At 40.0% G+C, this 18,524-nt stretch overlaps 1 protein-coding gene across 1 annotated transcript in view; it reads right to left on the bottom strand.

Annotated features, from left to right (window-relative positions):
• LOC140204220 (ribosome quality control complex subunit NEMF) overlaps positions 1–18,524 on the bottom strand; it is a 70,131-nt gene that overhangs the window by 38,360 nt on the left and 13,247 nt on the right. The window contains exons 7-13 of the mRNA XM_072270751.1: positions 18,243–18,332; positions 17,268–17,341; positions 14,759–14,829; positions 14,549–14,624; positions 10,002–10,064; positions 6,692–6,769; positions 252–460 (exon numbers count right to left, since the gene is read on the bottom strand). Of these exons, the coding sequence (XP_072126852.1) occupies positions 252–460; positions 6,692–6,769; positions 10,002–10,064; positions 14,549–14,624; positions 14,759–14,829; positions 17,268–17,341; positions 18,243–18,332 (661 nt within the window). The remainder of the gene's footprint in view (positions 1–251; positions 461–6,691; positions 6,770–10,001; positions 10,065–14,548; positions 14,625–14,758; positions 14,830–17,267; positions 17,342–18,242; positions 18,333–18,524) is intronic.

Here is an 18,524-nt window from a genome sequence, read left to right as displayed (position 1 = left end):
TGGAAAGAAATGGACAGTCAATGTTTTGGATCAAGACCCTTCATTTGGACTAGATTTGCATTGTTATTTCTTTTACATTTTTGTGTCCCAACTTAAAATAACCAGAATAAGCTAAAATGAAAGGAACAAAAAAAGAGCATTTTCAGAACTGCAAACTCTCTAATATTTTTACTAGCTTTTCAATTAAAACCCTAGATCTTCAGTTATAGAGGATGGATTAAAATCTTACATCAAGAACATAAAAAGCTTACTTTAGCAACATTGTGATATGGTTTGAATTCAGCTTCAGCTCTTTAATGGAGCATGCCACAGGGTCTTCCTGCTCCTGTGCTTCCTTTACAATGCTTCCAATTTCAGTCCAGTCAATCTGATTAGCTAAGGCACTGCGTATCACTTCAATAGCTTTATCAACAGCAGTGAGATTGATCTCAATTAGCTCTCCTTTCAATTTATCATATTCCTAGAGAAAGAAAAGTATAGGTATGAAATTATTTACACAGATCTTTTTAGTAGAAAAATGCACTGTAATTTCAGTGTGATAATTAAAATGATACCAGTTAATATTTTTAGCGAAGGAATCAAAAGCACACTTGAAGAACTAACTTTTAAGGAGTGTCTTAGAGGTGGAATAAAACTAAAGGGATGCAAAATAGGAATTGGGAGCATGAAGATTCTGCGGAGAGTTTTGAGGATACGGGGAAAGAGGGAAAGAAAGTCCAGAAAACAAAGGTCATAAGAGAGTATATCCAGAGGGCTGTGCCTGTCACAGCTCAGTACTGCCCTCTACCTGGTTGGAAGGCACATCACATGCCAGTCAACATTTCACCCCTCCCAACTAATCAATGCACACTTAACTATTGGTCACCTTAATTGGATTAACCCATCTAGCACCAAGCCATTGGCCCCCCGGTGAATCACCTGGGCCGGACCCTCCAGCCCCCCGATCTATAAAGGGTGCTACATGTGCCTAGCTCGCTCTCTTTTTTGCTATCTCGGAGGGACCACCCTGCTGTTGGTGAGTTGTGCATTGAATAGGGTTTTGGGAGCGTTTATTGTTGTCCCTGTAGCAAAGAGCCGTGCCTGCCCATAGTCAAGGGGTGGCAGGTATCGTAGTTACTTTTCTCTTGCTTGTATATGCACCTGTACTCTGTCCCCACACCGTTTTCCCATGTATTGTACTGCCAACCCAACCTTTCCCACGCTCGTCTATTCTAAGCGCGGTTGTGCGAATATTGTAGCTGCTTGTGTTGTCCCAAGCTCTGCTCCCCTTGTAAATAAACTCCTTATTGTTAAAACTGTGTGTCCAGAATCCTTGCCTTGAGACCCAAAGAATCTGTCTCATTTCCATAACAGAGAGTGAGAATTTTTACAGCCAAGTTTAAACAGACATCAATGAACAAAGCTACTGGTGAAAGGATATGACTATCTGATAAAAGAAAGAGTGCAGAAAAGTTTGAGGATTGCAGTGTGATAATGTATTTTACTTGAAGTAACAAAATGGAACCTGTATTGTACCAGAGTGCTTTGCTGATAGTGTTTGTACAACATTTTGCTGATGGAACCAGAGTCCTTCACAAACTACAAACCAGCAGATGCATTACTGGAAGAATGCCAAGTACACTGATTAAGCAGATGAACAGAATGCACCCTGTCCTTGAACTGAGGTGCAGTAGCCATACTCATGTACAAAGGAGTGACTATGCTATCTGTTTTTTGAAGCTATCACCAGCTCTTGTACGGTGCAAGCCTTCCCATGCAGCAAGTAAAATAAATGTGCTTATGATTGATCCACTCAGAGTTAATTGTTGTTTGTTATAAGAAAAGGTGCTCAACAGAACTTGTAATCATGGTGGAACCTTCATGTTTAGATGCAGGAGTGGACCAAGGGAATTCTGGTGGCTGCCACCTCCCGGGGAAACTCCGGTGGAAGAATGATCACCAAAAAATAATTTTGCTCTTTGCTCTGTGTGGTCTTTCCAGGCAAGTAGCAAATACCGGGTTCTGTCCTGCTCCTGTTCTATACACTGCAGTCTGTGCTACTGTCCATCTCTCTTCGTGATCCCAACATTTTCGGCACGGCGACCAGAAACGTAAGGGTATCAATGATTAGATTTGGCCAGTAAGAGTGTCAGGGACACCTATGGCATCAGGAACACACCCAAATCCATATGGTTAGAGTGTCAGGGACACCCAAGATCTGGCATCAGGGATGTATCAATAGCAGTAAAAACAGTAAGAAAGACTGGGATTTGTGAAAACTGAGCTCATAAATTTTATCCCTGCAGGACGCTGCAGTGAACAAAAAAAAAGAGAAATTCATAAAGTACGGTGAGGAAGAGAGACTAGATATTGGTAATAACAGGACAAAGAGAGTCCTTCCCGTCCCAAATGAGGGGACACCAGCATGGTATATGTTTAGAAATTATGGGAAGGGATCGGTGGAAGAATTATAGATGGGTGTATATTGACTTTGGACAGCAGGAGATTTATGGGCCGTGGCAGAAGAACTGCTCGACCCAGAGACAATGTTGAAAAAAAGCTATTCAGAAACTTAAAACTATTGTTTTGTGTCACAAACCTAGTATTATGGATATAGAAACACTTCACTGTAGGGCTTAGTTTGACTCAGCTGGAAGCTGTTCCATGAACTTCTGAAATGTATGTGGGCGATTCCGGTATTGCAGTGGCAGCACAACTTCCCCACGAGGTTTGGTGGACAATACAAGATCAGGAGAACAGGGAACCCTACCTAACTCTAGCAGCTTTAGCAGGCAAGGCAGCAAATGACCTTGGACTAATGTAAACAAGAGAAAATCTGCAGATGCTGGAAATCCAAGCAATACACACAAAGTGCTGGAGGAACTCAGCATCAATGCAAAAGAGTACAGTCGATGTTTTGGGACAAGACTCTTCAACAGGACTGGTTGGAAATCCCTGTTCTACAGACTCATCTCACTTTTTCCAGAGATGCTACCTGGCCCACTAAGTTCCTCTAGCATTTTGTGTGTGTTGCTTGCACCAATGGTCAAGGATAAGTAAGGACTGCCACGACAGGAAGGTCCTGAAAACGAATGGATGGAGTCTATGGTGATTAGAAGGAGTCAAGGATCTTCTTTTATCGTTCCCTTGTGCATGAGGAGCAAAGACAACGTTTGAATGGGAAGTTGCCAGAGTGTTGTTGTTCAGTGTTGATGTGAAACCTTCACTTTGGGTCTTCCAGCCACATGAACCAGGCAAGATGCTCACAGCTGAGATGCATAAAGTGACCATCAATCCAAATGCTCGACTGCCCCAAAGGGCATACTACCATCTTTCCCCAGAGGCTGAATAGGGGATTGATAGATTGTACAGAACAGACATGATATGCTCCTGGTTTATCACAAGCAGTTAATTAAGTTTGTGAACAACATATGCTATGTATTTTACAAAATCCAGGGAAACTAGTAAAAGTGGAAGGATCATGTGATGGACCATTTGTCATTTACAGATGGATTTTATAGAACTACCTTTGTGTGAAAGATATAAATATGTACTGGTCATTATTGATGTGTTTTTTTCCCACAATGGGTTGAAGCATTTCCTTGTAGAGGGAATGATGGAGTTACAGTAGCTATATGTTCATTGAAGGGAATTATCATGCGGTTTGGGATCCCTTGGAAACCGTCTAGCAACAACCGTACCCATTTTACCGGGAAGGTAATAAAAGAATTATCGAGGCCTTATAGAATGACCAATATTTCTATTGTAGCTACCATCCTCAGTCAGCAGGCTTAGTAAAAAGGATGAATGGAATGGTTAAAAGCAGGCTTAATAAAATGCGTGACCAACTGAAAGTTAACGAGGCGAGTAAAGTCTCTTACTAATGGGAAGGGAGGAGAGGATGGCAGCGCGACACAATGCGCACGGCCGTTCCGAATAATATCGACTATGTGTTAACTAGGGTGCCCTGAACAATCCTGATTTGATGGGACAGCCGTGAGAAGCACCAAGGAACGTCTGGAGTAACATCTGAAATGCCTGCTTCGCTGCCGCTGCTACTGTGTGATCAAGAATCTCCAGAGACGAAGGCCCCAAATCCTCGGCTTTGCCTATTGCTTGTTGCCGGGGCCGGGGTCGAAGCGCTCGGCAGAGATGGTGCTCGGTTCGGAGAGCTGGTTGGAGGCTCGGAGTTTTCGGATGGACTCGGAGTTGGACTGTGGTCAGATGCTTCCAGCATGCTGCATCGGCAAGTTGGCAGCACTGGAGGTTCACCGTCTGCGTGAGATGATGGGACTTTCGAGAGACTTTGAGACTCTTACCGTGCCATGGCCTGTTCTTATCAAATTACGGTATTGCTTTGCACTGTTGTAACTATATGTTATAATTATGTGGCTTTTGTTAGTTTTTAAAGTCGGTTTGTCATGTGTTTCTGTGATAGCATTCTGGAAAAACATTGTATCATTTCTTAATGCATGCTTTACTAAATAACAATAAAAGGGGACTGCGTGTCCTCATAATCTAATCTAAAACGCCAAACGTGATAAACTCCAAAAACAGCATGATAGACGGTGAAAAGTCTAAAGAGCAAATACTTGCATTAACCAAAGAAGCAAAAGAACATTGCAGTTCAATCCATATGCATTGTATGAAGTTTCAAAGTGAACTAAAACAAAATGGAAAAGCTCCACCACAACTGGGCGGTTTGCTAGTGATGCTACTACTGGTGCTCCACCCTGGGAAACACCCACTTCTGAAGCTCTATCCAAGGAATTACAGCTCACATTGAACAGACTCCCCACGTAGAGCTGCCATCCAAATGCAGAATTAAAGGACTCCTGGTACAGTGACACCATTTGAGCTCCGAGGAATAACATGATGGACGTTACATGGATCCTACAGAGGCCCCTAGTGTCTCATGTGAGAATAACAAAAAGATTGACTGCTACAGTACGCGAGCTGAAACTATTGCTATTTAATGTATTGACAAGTGAGTGGCTGATCAATCAACTACTGCTCAACCACTCAACAACCTGCTGAAGGAATATTCCTGGTACTGTTGGTAGCTAATAGAGCTATCAAGGTAAGAGAGAAACCATTGTGGATACACTCCTTGCACTGTAAAAATACTTCAGAGCCAATAAAAAGGTGAGAGTCCTTATCCCCGCACTGATCAGCCAGCTCACACTGGTGATGTTGGAACTCCCATGGTGAAGGAGGAATCCTGTTCTGAGTCATCCCCTTTAATTCCAGTGAATGAGGTTAGGCGTACTTGTTCACGAATAACTCAGGGATGAGTGGAGCAGAACTAAACACCCTCATAGGCTGCAGGGCAGACACCGACTGCCATTACAAGTGTTTTAATGGATGGTATGTTCCCCCTTTAAGTGCGATTGGCGCAGCCACAAGAAGTATGGGAACCAGATTCCCCACCTGAAACTGTCTGGCGCAGTGGCCGCAGGGGTTGATCAGGTAACATGTCACTGCAACTGGAAGGCCAAGGGCTCCTATGTGGGGTGTAGGAAAGGTACGTGAGCAGAGCTCACAAATGTCAGTCCTGTGCATCCGCTGAATGGCACTTAATGGGTCTGTGGTTACTGGGCCTAGCCCTGGCTGCCGGGCACATCCCCAGAGTATGAGGGGAAGTGTAAAACGCACAGCTCTGCTAGGGCTGCTGTATCTTGCCTACTTCGTACTCCACATGGGACACTTGACATCACTACCTCACCACCCTGGCTTTGGTTTTATTCTATCAGAAAAAGGAGGCTGTCCTTATAGCAATCAGAAAATATAACTACCTTGGCAACCCATATTCTGCAAGCTACAAGAGATTAAGAAAGTAGGGGATCAGTACCACAACTATTAAGCTCAGGAGGTGAATGGTGGGCCATTTGGAGCACTGGGAGGATTATGAGCAACTACTCTGCATTATAATAATGGCTGTTATTCTTTTACGATTTTTGTGTGAAATAAGAGGATGATGAAGGGGTGATACTAAGGAAAGGAATGGGTACTCGTCGAGGTAGGCATATGAATAAGGGAATTTTGGGTAGGGCTTTGAAACTGCATCATTTCTTTACAGACACATGCATATTTCAATTACTGTATTTGGTGAAATGTAGTGTTGTCACGAAATAGCAAAAAGGAGTGAATTTGGAGATGTACTTGTAGTAACAAAAAGGCATTTTTGTCTGTAACACAACGGAATCTGTATTGTATCAGAGTGGTTTTTGCTAATAGTTTTCGTGCAACATTATGCCAATGGAGGCTGAGTCCTTGACTGAGTCCAAACTGCAGACCCACAGATGAGTTACTGGAAGAATGACAAGTACACCGATTAAGCAGGTGAATGGAATGCACCCTGACCTTGAATTGAAGTGCAGTAGCTAACACTTGGGTATAAAGGAACAAGTACACTGTCTGTTTTTTCGAAGCTATCACCAGCTCTCATGTGGTGATGGCCTTCCCTTGCAGCAAGTAAAATAAACACAATTGTAATTAATCCACTCTGAGTTAATTGTTGTTTGTTATAAGACATAGTGACAAGGTGCTCGACATTGCCCCCAGTTGCTGTTTGGTGTAACGTTCATACTTACAATGTAGACAAAGCATCTGAAGGCTACTTTAGATACTTATGCTATAGCGGTATTTACAACAGTATATTGGCAATTTCCCATCATTCTGCACATTATTACAAGTGTGGGATTATTTTTACCTGATTTACTTGTAAAGATTCCAATCTTTTCTCAAGGTCTTTACGAACATTATCCAGTTTCTTCAATGCTTGCTTTTCCTTGAAGATAGAAAGTTTGGTGTTACATAAAAGGTTTTCACCCATTCCACAAAAGCTTGCAAATTACATATTAAGGAACACACACAAAGTACTGAAGAATTCAGCAGGTCAGGCAGCATCTATGGCAAGGAATAAACAGTCAACATTTCAAAACAAGACCCTTCATCAGGACAAATTACATAATTCTTACTAATCTGCTTATAACTCTATATTCACAAAATCATAGAATATCATGGCCTTGAAATTCTGTGGGAATTGTGTTTTCATGACTTGAAACTGCAGGTTAAGTCACATACATGAAGACAATACTGCATGGAACAAAAAGTAACCTCTGCAAACATAGTCCAATTACTCTAATACTTCAAACTAAAGATGAATTTAAGATAAAACTCAGTCAAAAAATTGTCACTACACTGAAATAAGTAATTCATATTATCCTATGTAATGCTTTAAGCCCCAGTATTTTTAATAAGGCACAAAAAATGTCAAACAATTTAAAATATAATAATATAACAAATCACAAATACAGTGGAGCAGCACACACAAAACGCTGGAGGAACTCAGCAAGCCAGGCAGCATCTATTGAAAAGAGTAAAGAGACGACATTTTGGGCTGAGATCCTTCTTCAGGACTCACCATCCTTTCGATTACTTGGGACACTATGTTGCTTAATTAGGAACAGGAAATTGTTGCTGAAAAGTTACTAACTAGTGTCAGTCGTGTCCCCTTGTGTAATTGTTAGACACTACACTGTGCTTTGAACAAACAGCATTTAAATAGGTCAGTTGCATAATTGTATTCAAAAAGCTGTGATTTTTGCCACTTGATAATTGGCAAGACATAAGCTGTAAGACAATTCAGAATTATTTTGTTCACTATGGTTTCAAGCATTCAGGCTTAGAGATGCCAGAAACAGCCAGGAGTGAAAATGAAATGATTTCACTACTTCAAAAACTTAGGAACTACAAAGAATTGAAGGTATCAACAATCATCTTGAATGTTACAATGAAAATGAAGATTTGGAAGATGCAATCGTCAAAAGCAGTCTACTACCCACACTAGGTGTCTGCACTGATTTTGTTCACTTACAGTCAATCAGAAAAACATGGCAGCATACATACAATGGATGAATTCCTCCATCGATATCTAGTTTTATAGTACTGTATTGGTAGTGTTCTAATTTGCTCTATATTTCATTTAAATAAATAATTTGTTACTCAGCTAATGGCCATTTATCCTTTTTTATACCCTTTTAAATATTTCCATGGCTAATTGGCTAACTAGGACAGAATTATTGAGCCAAAATGTACTGGTCCTGTCATGTCCCAATTAACTGGAATTTATTGTACATAGAGACTGTAGTTCCTAGAAAATCTACCCAAAACCACAATAAGCTACATTGAATTCTTCACAGCACACCTTTTGTAACATCACTGATACTTTAGTTTAGGGCACTCACTAACCTCTCCCCCTCACTACCCAGTCACCCTGGGGTCTTTGGCCTCCTCCAACCCCACCACCATCACACTTCAAAAAAATTATGTTTGGGAAATGAGTTATAAAAACACACAACTCACTCTGATTACGATTTTGGCAGGAGACTTGTTCTCATATTAGAAGTCACACTGGACCTCTGGTGGTGCCACTCCAGGTTCAATTAATAGCGTATTTGTTCGTCCTGTATGTCTGTTTTATGATCTCAAGTTATTGCTGGATACTAAGAACACTAAGTACTGCAGGACTATCCCATCAGCGAGTTGCTTGATAGTAATGGAACTGGCCTTATTGCAAACTGCAAACTGTTGTTGCCTGGACTTGTTGCGTACCATTGTACTGTGACAGTGTGCAATGCAAGTGAATGTCTTGGACATTTTTACTGAGGTCGCAAAACTCCGTTGGATATTGGTAATGCAGTATACTGCAAATCCAATTCATTGGTTCATTGTCGACACTGATGTCATTGTCGAAACTGTATTGCATCAATTATGGTGAGGACTAGGCCCAAGCCGCAAGCTCGCCTATTGCAGTCGTCAGGGGAGGAGACGCCTCTGTAAGGTGAGCTGGAATCCATATCGGGTTGGAGCCTGCCCCCACCACTGGTGTTGCCCCCTCCCCCCAGTGTTCCAATGCTCGCCCAGTACTGCCCCTCCTCCCCAGTGTTCACCCGTTGTTGGACCCCACCCCCACCCCCTCCAAGCTTGCCTGGTGCTGCCCCCCCACCATCATCCTCCAGTGCATAAACAGCAACCAGCAAGGAGCTGCTTAGTGATAGGTCATCTATGCATGGAGCTGAACAATTCTTTCAAGCTGCTGGGATCTGCTCAGGAAATTATTGTAAATTATCCCAAAGGCCTTTACTATCATTTCTGCCATTTCTTTCAGTAGCCTGCGCTGCATCCCATTAAGACTAGGGGACTTGTCTACATTTTGGCGCACTAGTTTGCTCAGCACTACCTCTTGATTAATAATGATTGTATTGAGATCCTCACACCCCATCACATCCATAACATCTCTCCTTGGCAGTCAGACATATCCTCCACCATAAAGACACACAAAGTCATCATTCAAAACCTTGACCATTTCTGCATTACCCAATATTAATCTCCCCTTCTCATCTTTCTTCGTTCACTTTAGCCCCCCAGCCCGTCACCTTTACACTTTATATTATAATGAAAGCTTTCACTATGTTTTTATATTCTGTACTAATACATAATTGATCTTCCCTTTCCTTATCGCTTGCTTGGTAGTTTTTTTGTTGCTTTTTTAGGGGTTAACAGGAAAAGCACACACATACTTGCAAAGGATCATTTTCTTTACAGACAGTGAAAAGTTCTGAAAAAAAATCTTTGTCGTAAACTTTGTTTATCCATGCCAAAAATTGCATTGGTGGCATAACACTAACTGCTTTGGCTTAAGTTACCTCCAACAGAAATGTTGACCATCAGTGAAAATACTATTTGTCAGCTGCACAAATCTGATAAACATTTTAAATACATAGATTGGTTTAGACAATGTCCTCTATTGAAAGGGAAGATTCAAGTGATGTATTCAGAACACAATAAAATGGATAGATGATAAATTATTGTAGCTCCTATTATCACATTTACTAAGACAATAATTCCAAATACTAAAAATCTTACATGGTGCTTTAAGGGCACTGGAGATAAGAGAACCTGAATATTCATTACTTAAAAGTGCTTTTTTAATATTGCTTAAAATATATGAACCTTACCTGCTGTAAAGCTTTTATGTCTATTTTCTGGCTTTCTAACTTCGAATAAAACTCATCCACAGCCTGAGCAAAAAAAATATATTTTGTACTGAGTATACAAAATTTATCAACAGAAAGCACACAGTAGCAATTATGTTTAGATGTTGTGCAACTACCAAATCTCTCCATCCCATTCAAGGTTTGAACTTTGATGTGTGGTATTATCAAATCAAGCAGCAAAGCAGCAATTACACCCAAGCTACTGTCTCCACCTGACAATAACAGTGTACTTCCAAATAAATTGTTAAGTAATTGTCAGAGATTAAGGGAGCTAGGGCTTTACTCTTTGTAGAGAAGGAGGATGAGAGGAGACATGATAGAGGTATACAAGATACTAAGAGGAACAGATAGAGTGGATAGCCAACGCCTCTTCTCCAAGGCACCACTGCTCAATACAAGAGGACATGGCTTTAAAGTAAGGGGTGGGAAGTTCAAGGGGGATATTAGAGGAAGGTTTTTTACTCAGAGAGTGGTTGGTGCGTGGAATGCACTGCCTGAGTCAGTGGTGGAGGCAGATACACTAGTGAAATTTAAGAGACTACTAGACAGCTATATGGAGGAATTTAAGGTGGGGGGGGTATATGGGAGGCAGGGTTTGAGGGTCGGCACAACAATGTGGGCCGAAGGGCCTGTACTGTGCTGTACTATTCTATGTTATGATTAGGTACAGAAATATGGCCCAGTTTTCCACTGCTTAAAGCACAGACATTGAGGTAGCTTGGAAATCTCCTCCTACATTCTGGTTGACAGAAGTGAGCTAGCAACTAACAAACAGAAATTATGAGACCTTCCTTTCCACTATTCATTATTTTATAAAAATCAAAAACCTATTCTTACTGTTCACTATTCAACACTGTATTTTAGTATAATATTCCTTGTATGGTTCCTTTCACCAAGTTTTCTTTATACATAACTTAGTAAAAGATTTAAATGACAAAACTCTACAATGGATGGTAATAATTTTGTATTAACAAAGTACCAAACATAACACTTTGAATTGCTTTCAGTTGAGGAATAATCAGAACATCTACAATTAGAAACCAATGTTCTACAACTAAAAAAGTGTTCTAATTTTCATCTTTCAAATAACAGTAATATGGATGTCTGATATTTTCACAAAAACATGTCATACATAACATCTGTATTTTTTTATTATATAAACTACTCTGAATACAAAAATTCCGAAATAGCTTCACTTCAATACAGAAATGCTATCAAGTAGTGTTGCTTTGTTTATCACTTTTGCTCTGAAAATAGAAATGCTAAAAACTAAATGCGAGGCCAAACTGACAACTGTTGACAACTCTTTATCCTAATAAGAAGACTGAAATGATTTGAAGTAAGATCCTGACTCCCTTCTCTGCTACTGGATTTAACATTCTGTCCACTGATGGAGCAGAAGTCTCCTGCAGGATGTACTTTACATCCAAACCCTCAACTTTAAGAGAAGGCAGCTTGCTATGCAATCAAATAGATTGCCTTCTGCAAGTGAAAAGTGGATGAATTGCTTTAATGTTGTTATTACTTTATGCTGTAATTTTTACTCTAATAATTTTGATTTTTTAAAGGTTGTTTATATCTATATGAATAGCCAGAGGTTTTCAGAGCCTATTCTAACTTATAGGATGTGAAAGGTTTATCCTTTAGAACCATAGAACACTACAGCACAGAAAACAGGCCATTTGGCCCTTTTAGTCTGTGCCAAAACATTATTCCACTAGTCCCATTGACCTGCATCCAGTCCATAACCCTCCAGACCTCTCCCATCCATGTACCTATCCAATTTATTCTTAAAACTTAGAGTGAGCCCGCATTTACCATGTCAGATGGCAGCTCGTTCCACACTTCCACCACTCTCTGAGTGAAGAAGTTCCCCCTAATGTTCCCCCTAAACCTTTCCCTTTTCACCCTAAAGCCATGTCGTCTTGTATTTATCTCTCCTAATCTAAGTGGAAAGAGCCTATTCACATTTACTCTGTCTATAGCCCTCATAATTTTGTAAACCCCTATCAAATCTCCCCTCATTCTCCTCCACTCCAAGGAATAAAGTCCTAACCTGTTCAATCTTTCCCTGTAACTCAACTCCTGAAGACCCGGCAACATCCTAGCAAATCTTCTCTGCACTCTTTCAATCTTACTGATATCCTTCCTATAGTTAGGTGACCAGAACTGCACACAATACTCTAAATTTGGCCTTACCAATGTCTTATACAACCTCCCCATAACATCCCAACTCCTGTACTCAATACTTTGATTTATGAATGCCTGGATGCCAAAAGCTTTCTTTACAACCCTGTCTACCTATGACACCACTTTCAGGGAATTATATATCTGAACTCCCAGATCGCTTTGTTCCTCCGCACTCCTCAGTGCCCTACTATTTACTGTGTATGTCCTACCTTGATTTGTCCTTCCAGAATGCAGCACCTCACACTTGTCTGCAGTAAATCCCATCTGCCACTTTCTGGTCCACCCCTCCAGTTGGTCCAGATCCCTCTGCAAGCTTTGAAAGCCTTCCTCGTTGTCCACAACGCCTCCAATCTTAGTGTCATCAGCAAACTTGCTGACCCAATTTACCACATTATTATCTAGATCATTGATATGGACAACAAACAACAATGGCCCCAGCACAGATCCTTGAGGCACACCACTAGTCACAGCCCTCCAGTCTGATAAGCAATCATCCAATACCACTCTCTGTCTTCTCCCACACAGCCAATTTCAAATCCAGTTTACAACCTCTCCATGCATACCTAGTATCTGAACCTTCTGAACTAACCTCCCATGTGGGACCTCCTCAAAGGCCTACCAAAGTCCATGTAGACAACATCCAAAGCCTTTCCTTTGTCTACTTTCTAGGTAACCTCCTTGAAAAACTCTACAAGATTCGTTAAACATGATCTGCCACGCACAAAGCCGTGCTGACTATCCTTAATCAGCCCTTGGCTGTCCAAATACTTGCATATCTGATCTCTCAGAACACCTTCCAATAGGTTACCTACTACTGATGTCAGGCTCACTGGCCTGTAATTACCTGGTTTACTTTTGGGGCCTTTTTTAAACAACGCAACAACATGAGCTACCCTCCAATCCTCCAGCACCATACCCGTGGCTAAGGACATTTTAAATATTTCTGCCAGGGCCCTGCAATTTCTACACTAGTCTCTCTCAAGGTCTGAGGAAATATTAGGTCAAGCCCGGGGGATTTATCTACCTTTATTCGCTGTAAGGCAGTAAGCACCTCTCTCTCTTTAATATCCATATGTTCCATGACACTGCTGCTTGTTTCCCTTCCTTCCATATACACTATGCCAGTTTCCTGAGTAAATACTGATGCAAAAAAATTGTTTAAGATCTCCCCCATCTCGTGAGGCTCCACACATAGACAACCACTCTGATCTTCTAGGGGACCAATTTTGTCCCTTATTATCCTTTTACTCTTAATATACTTGTAGAAATCCTTCGGGTTTACCTTCACATTATCTGCCAAAGCAACCTCATGTCTTTTTGCCTTCCTGATTTCCTTCTTTAGTATTTTCTTACATTTTCTATACTCTTCAAGTACCTCATTTGTTCCTTGTTGCCTATACCTGCTATACACCTCTCTCTTTTTCTTAACCAGATCACCAATATCCCTTGAAAACCATAGTTCCCTATGTCTGTTAACTTTGCCTTTAATCCTGGCAGGAGCATGCAAACTCTGCACTCTCAAAATTTTGCCTTTGAATGCCTTCCACATACTGAACACATCCCTGCCAGAAAACAACTTATCCCAATCCACTCTTCCTAGATCCTTTCTCATTTCTTCAAAATTGGCCCTTCTCCAATTTAGAACCTCAACTCGAGGACCAGACCTATCCTTATCCATAATTAACTTGAAACTAATGACATTGTGGTCACTGGACCCAAAATGTTCGCCTGCACATACTTCTGTCACCTTCAGAAACTTCTTTCAGTTCTGAAAAAGCAAATGGTGTGAGTGCAAACCCCAGTACATTCGATTAGCTATACTATAATTATTAAATAAAGCCACTGTTATTTTAAAATACCTCTGAAAAAGCCCGGCTCACAAGCAACACATTAAAAAATAATTTATACATTACTCTTGATTTTCCAATTGTAGCATCTGTTTGTAAAATAAAATATTAAAAGATAAAAGCTTAGCTTTATTGGTAATGTGCACATCAAAACATACAGTGAAATGTGCCATTTGACTCAAATCGATAAGGACTGTACAGGGCAGCCTGCAAGTGTCATCACATTTCCAGTTCTAACATGGCATGCCCACAACTCACTACCCCTAACGTGGGAGAAAACTGAAGCACCCAGAGCTGCTTGAAAAAAATTACAAAATTATGAAAGCAAAGTATCATCCCCCAATCATGATTGTCCTCAATTAAGAAACAAGTGTTATACATGGACCCTTTAAAAGATAAACCCACCCTGATGCTTGAATAAAATCAAAGAGCTCATAATGGAAATAATAAAATACAGAAGTATAACATTACCTTATCAAATGAATCAAATTCAATGCAAGAATTGTTGGCATGCTGCGCAAAAAGAAATGGATGAAATTCTTCATAGCTGTAAGAGATAGAAAATATATTAATGGATAAACCCAGAACAGATCCTCCATAATGTTGACACCCAGGAACTTGAATAATGGATTCTCTGTTTACTCAACTACCAAACTCTAACAACAAATGTGTGAAACTTACGTTAGTAATTCTTCAGGTGGCTTACTAGGATCCAAACTTGGCTTAGTTTCTCGTTTCTGTACAATGTAACCCTAACCATAAAGAGCAAAAATGATTTATATATAGAATACAGTAAACTAATTATGAAATATAAATAATTACATCTTTTGAACATTTTATCAAAAGAACTCAGCAAGTAGTATCCTTCCCAAAGTATCCACTTTGAGTTCCACTCCAAAACCCGGAGTACAGAGGTCTGTGAGAAAGTTCCAGTGGTGTACCAAGGGAGTGCAGCACTCAGAGATATAAACAAGAGCTGAAAGGATAACCCAAAGCCCTGGTCAGTTTCTTGGATTTACATAAATGATCCCATAATATTATTCTGAAGAGTAAAGGACATCTATCTCTAAGTCAGTAATAGTAAAACGTTTTGTCTTGCTGGTATCACACTTCAGAAAGTTGAATAAGAATTAGGTTTATTAATAACGTATGCTGTGAAATTTGTTGTTTTGTAACAGTATTGTGCAAGACATAAAAATTACTGTCAGTTACAACAAACAACTAGAGGGCACAACTTCAGAACAGAATGACATCACTTTGGAACAGGAATGAGGAGGAATTTCTTAAGCTAGAGGATGTTGAATCTGGGGAATTCATTGCCAAAGACGGCTGTGGAGGCCAAGTCATTGGGTATATTTAAAGCAGAGGTTGATAACTTCTTGATTAGATAGGGCATCAAAGGTTATGGGAAGAAAGCAGAATAGGGTTGAGAGGGATAATAAATCAACCATGATGGAATGATGGAGCAGACTCGATGGGCTGAATGGCCTATTTCTACTACTATGCTTTATGGACTTATGGTCTAAATACAAACGTTTGTAGTATAAAAGAGGAATAGCAAGATAATATTCATGGATTATTCAGAAATTTGATGGCAGAGAGGAAGAAGCTGATCCTAAAACGTTGAGTGTGGGTCTTCAGGTTCCTGTACCTCCTCCTTTATGGTAATAATTAGAAAAGGGCATGGTGATGATCATTAATGATGGATGCCAGCTTCTTGAAACACTACCCTTTGAAGATGTCCTTAATGCTGGGGAGGCTTGCACCAGTGATGGAACCAGCTGAGTCTAGAATCCTCTGTAGCCTCTTGCGATCCCATGCATTGGGACCTCCACACCAGCCGGAGATGCAACCAGTCAGAATGCTCTCCACAATACACTTGTAGAAATTTGCTAGAGTCTTTGGTGACATACCAAATCTCCGCAAACTCTTAATGAAGTAAAGCCTCAGGCATACTTTATTCATGATTCATCAATGTGTCGGGCCCAGAACAGATCCTCCGAGGTGTTGAGACCCAGGAACTTGAAGCAGCTCACCATTTCCACTGCTGACCCTTTAACGAGGACTAGAGTGTTTTCTCCTAACTCTCCCCTCCTGAAGTTCACAATCAATTTCTTGGTCTTGCTGAATTTCAGTTCAAGGTTGTTATTGCTACACCATTCAAACAGTGAATTTATCTCACTCCTGTATGCTTTCTTGCTGTCATCTGAGATTCTGCCAACAACAGTGGTTCATTGGCAGATTTATAGATATTGGTTGAGCTATGCCTAACCACACAGTCATGGGTGTAGAGAGAGTAGAGCAGTGGGTCAAACACACTTCTTACATCCTGAATGTAAAGCTGCTACCTGAAAGTTCCAGAAATCTGGGTTCAATCTTAACCTCTGTGCTGCCTGTGTGGAGTTGTATGCTCTGACAGTGACCGCTTAGTTTAACTCCCAAGGTGCTCTGATATCCTTCATGCCCCCAGGCGCTTGGGTTGTCAGATTAATTGATCACAATGAATTACCCTTATTGTGTAGTGAGTGGTAGAATTCAGGTGGAGTTCATGGGGATTGGGAGAGTAAGTTACAGGGAAAATCAGTGGGGGAAATGGTACTGCTCCATGAGTCATCTCAAATTTAATGCAGCAAAATGCCTCTAAATAAAAGTGCAAGTCATCTAACTGTGATACTGGTTCAGGATTTCTCCCTCTATTACCATAATCTGTCCTGCACAAGATATCCTACAGCCCTGTTACTTACAGCTCATTTATTTCTTAGAATTATCACCTTCTATCTCTCCCCATTAATCTATCTGACCAAGGACCTCTGCAACTTACACCCACAACTCTATCCTCACCCTATCATAGATATTCCCTTTGTTCTATCCATCCCTTCCACACCTCTTGTTTTTCCTCTCTTTTCCAGATCTGGAAAAGGTGTTCCACCTAACATATTAACTGTTTCTCTTTCCACTCAGCTGCTTTATCTGCTGAGTGTTTCGATTCAGATTTTTGCATTTGCATTTTTTTGTTTTTAGTAAACTATACATCCAAACTGGCATTATATATCTACAAGCTTAATCATTAACCTTCCTTTACAATTAAAACTATGAAATACATGAATCTCACATGGAAGGGATTTCCAATTACAGAACATAATTTAATAGGTGACTCTATCAAAAAGGAGAAAATATTACACAAGCTTACCTGTCCTTTAAAGTTTTCTGTCTTCTCAATAAATTCCTCAGCCATCTGTAAAGCAGCCAGAAGTTTCTCTACATCTAAAAATGAAAACTGGAAATTAATATCATCAACAAAAAATGCTCTAAGGTAGAAGCTTCTACAAAGGCATATTCCCAACACACCTTTGCTTTACTTTCTGGAACTAGAATGGAGAATATTGTACACAGCATTCTTATGCAATATGTTTGCAAACAGACCTTACCCCAAACTGCCTGTAATTTCTAAAAGCTGGCAAGTACCAAGAAGTCCTTGAATACTTAAAGGGAATGCTCTGTAAGTTTCATTCCCACATTGTTAATTGGGAGAGGTATAGGGAGGAAACAGATTGGTTAAGGAATCTCCTTGTCAATTCATGGCCAAGCCTGGCCAGACAGTAAACCATCAGAGGAGTTGTGCATCCCAACTATCCTCACTTTTCCAAGATATTTTTTTGCACTTGAGTCCATGAAGAAGGTGTTTGCAGTTATCTGCTGATAGATACACTTTAACCCTTTTGCAAATGCTGGGCATGACAAGAGCTGGATTCAACCCAAAGCTTTAAGAGTAATATGTTAGCTTAACTTCAATTTTGCTTTGCGAAATACTTTTAATAAAAATATTGTGGAAAAAATACAAAAAAATAAAGACACATTATACTCCAAGCCCCCTTTTAAGGGCAAAAGTCAAAGGAAAACAATAAAAGAATTTAACAATCTGAAATTTAAACTAGAAAGTAAAAATGTCTAATAATTTACAAGAAGAAATCATTTAGATCAGCCTCAACTTTGTACTACTTCTTTAGCAATAATCCCAACAGCAGTTTATTCTACATTTGATTACTTCATTCTATTATTTCAAATTTTTGTAATTAATTTTATAAAATCTACATTTCTTTTTAAACAACAATAATATAAAGACATTGTCTAAAATGGAGAAAGTTCCCAATTCCCATAAACTAACCTTTGGATAAGTCAAAATCTTGGCCAACTTTTGTACTACTAGAAAATCCAAACTTCATCAGGCAATGCTCAATCAATGTTGCTCCATAGGCTTTAAAATGAAAGAGATGAGATGGTTGGAAATTTTCACATTTTAAATCACAAGGAAATCAATGTATTTTTCAAAATCTATTCTGAAAGGTAGTTGGGCAATTTAAATCTGTTATGGCAAAATAAAAGTTTATAAATAATCTCTAAAATTCATACAGACAGATGCATCCTCTTGCCGAATCCAGACATTTTA

This window comes from Mobula birostris, chromosome 1 (assembly GCF_030028105.1).
Source record: "Mobula birostris isolate sMobBir1 chromosome 1, sMobBir1.hap1, whole genome shotgun sequence".
Classification (NCBI taxonomy): Eukaryota; Metazoa; Chordata; class Chondrichthyes; order Myliobatiformes; family Myliobatidae; genus Mobula; species Mobula birostris.
The sequence above is the reverse complement of the archived record's forward strand: the minus strand, read 5'-3'. Positions and strand labels throughout refer to the sequence as shown.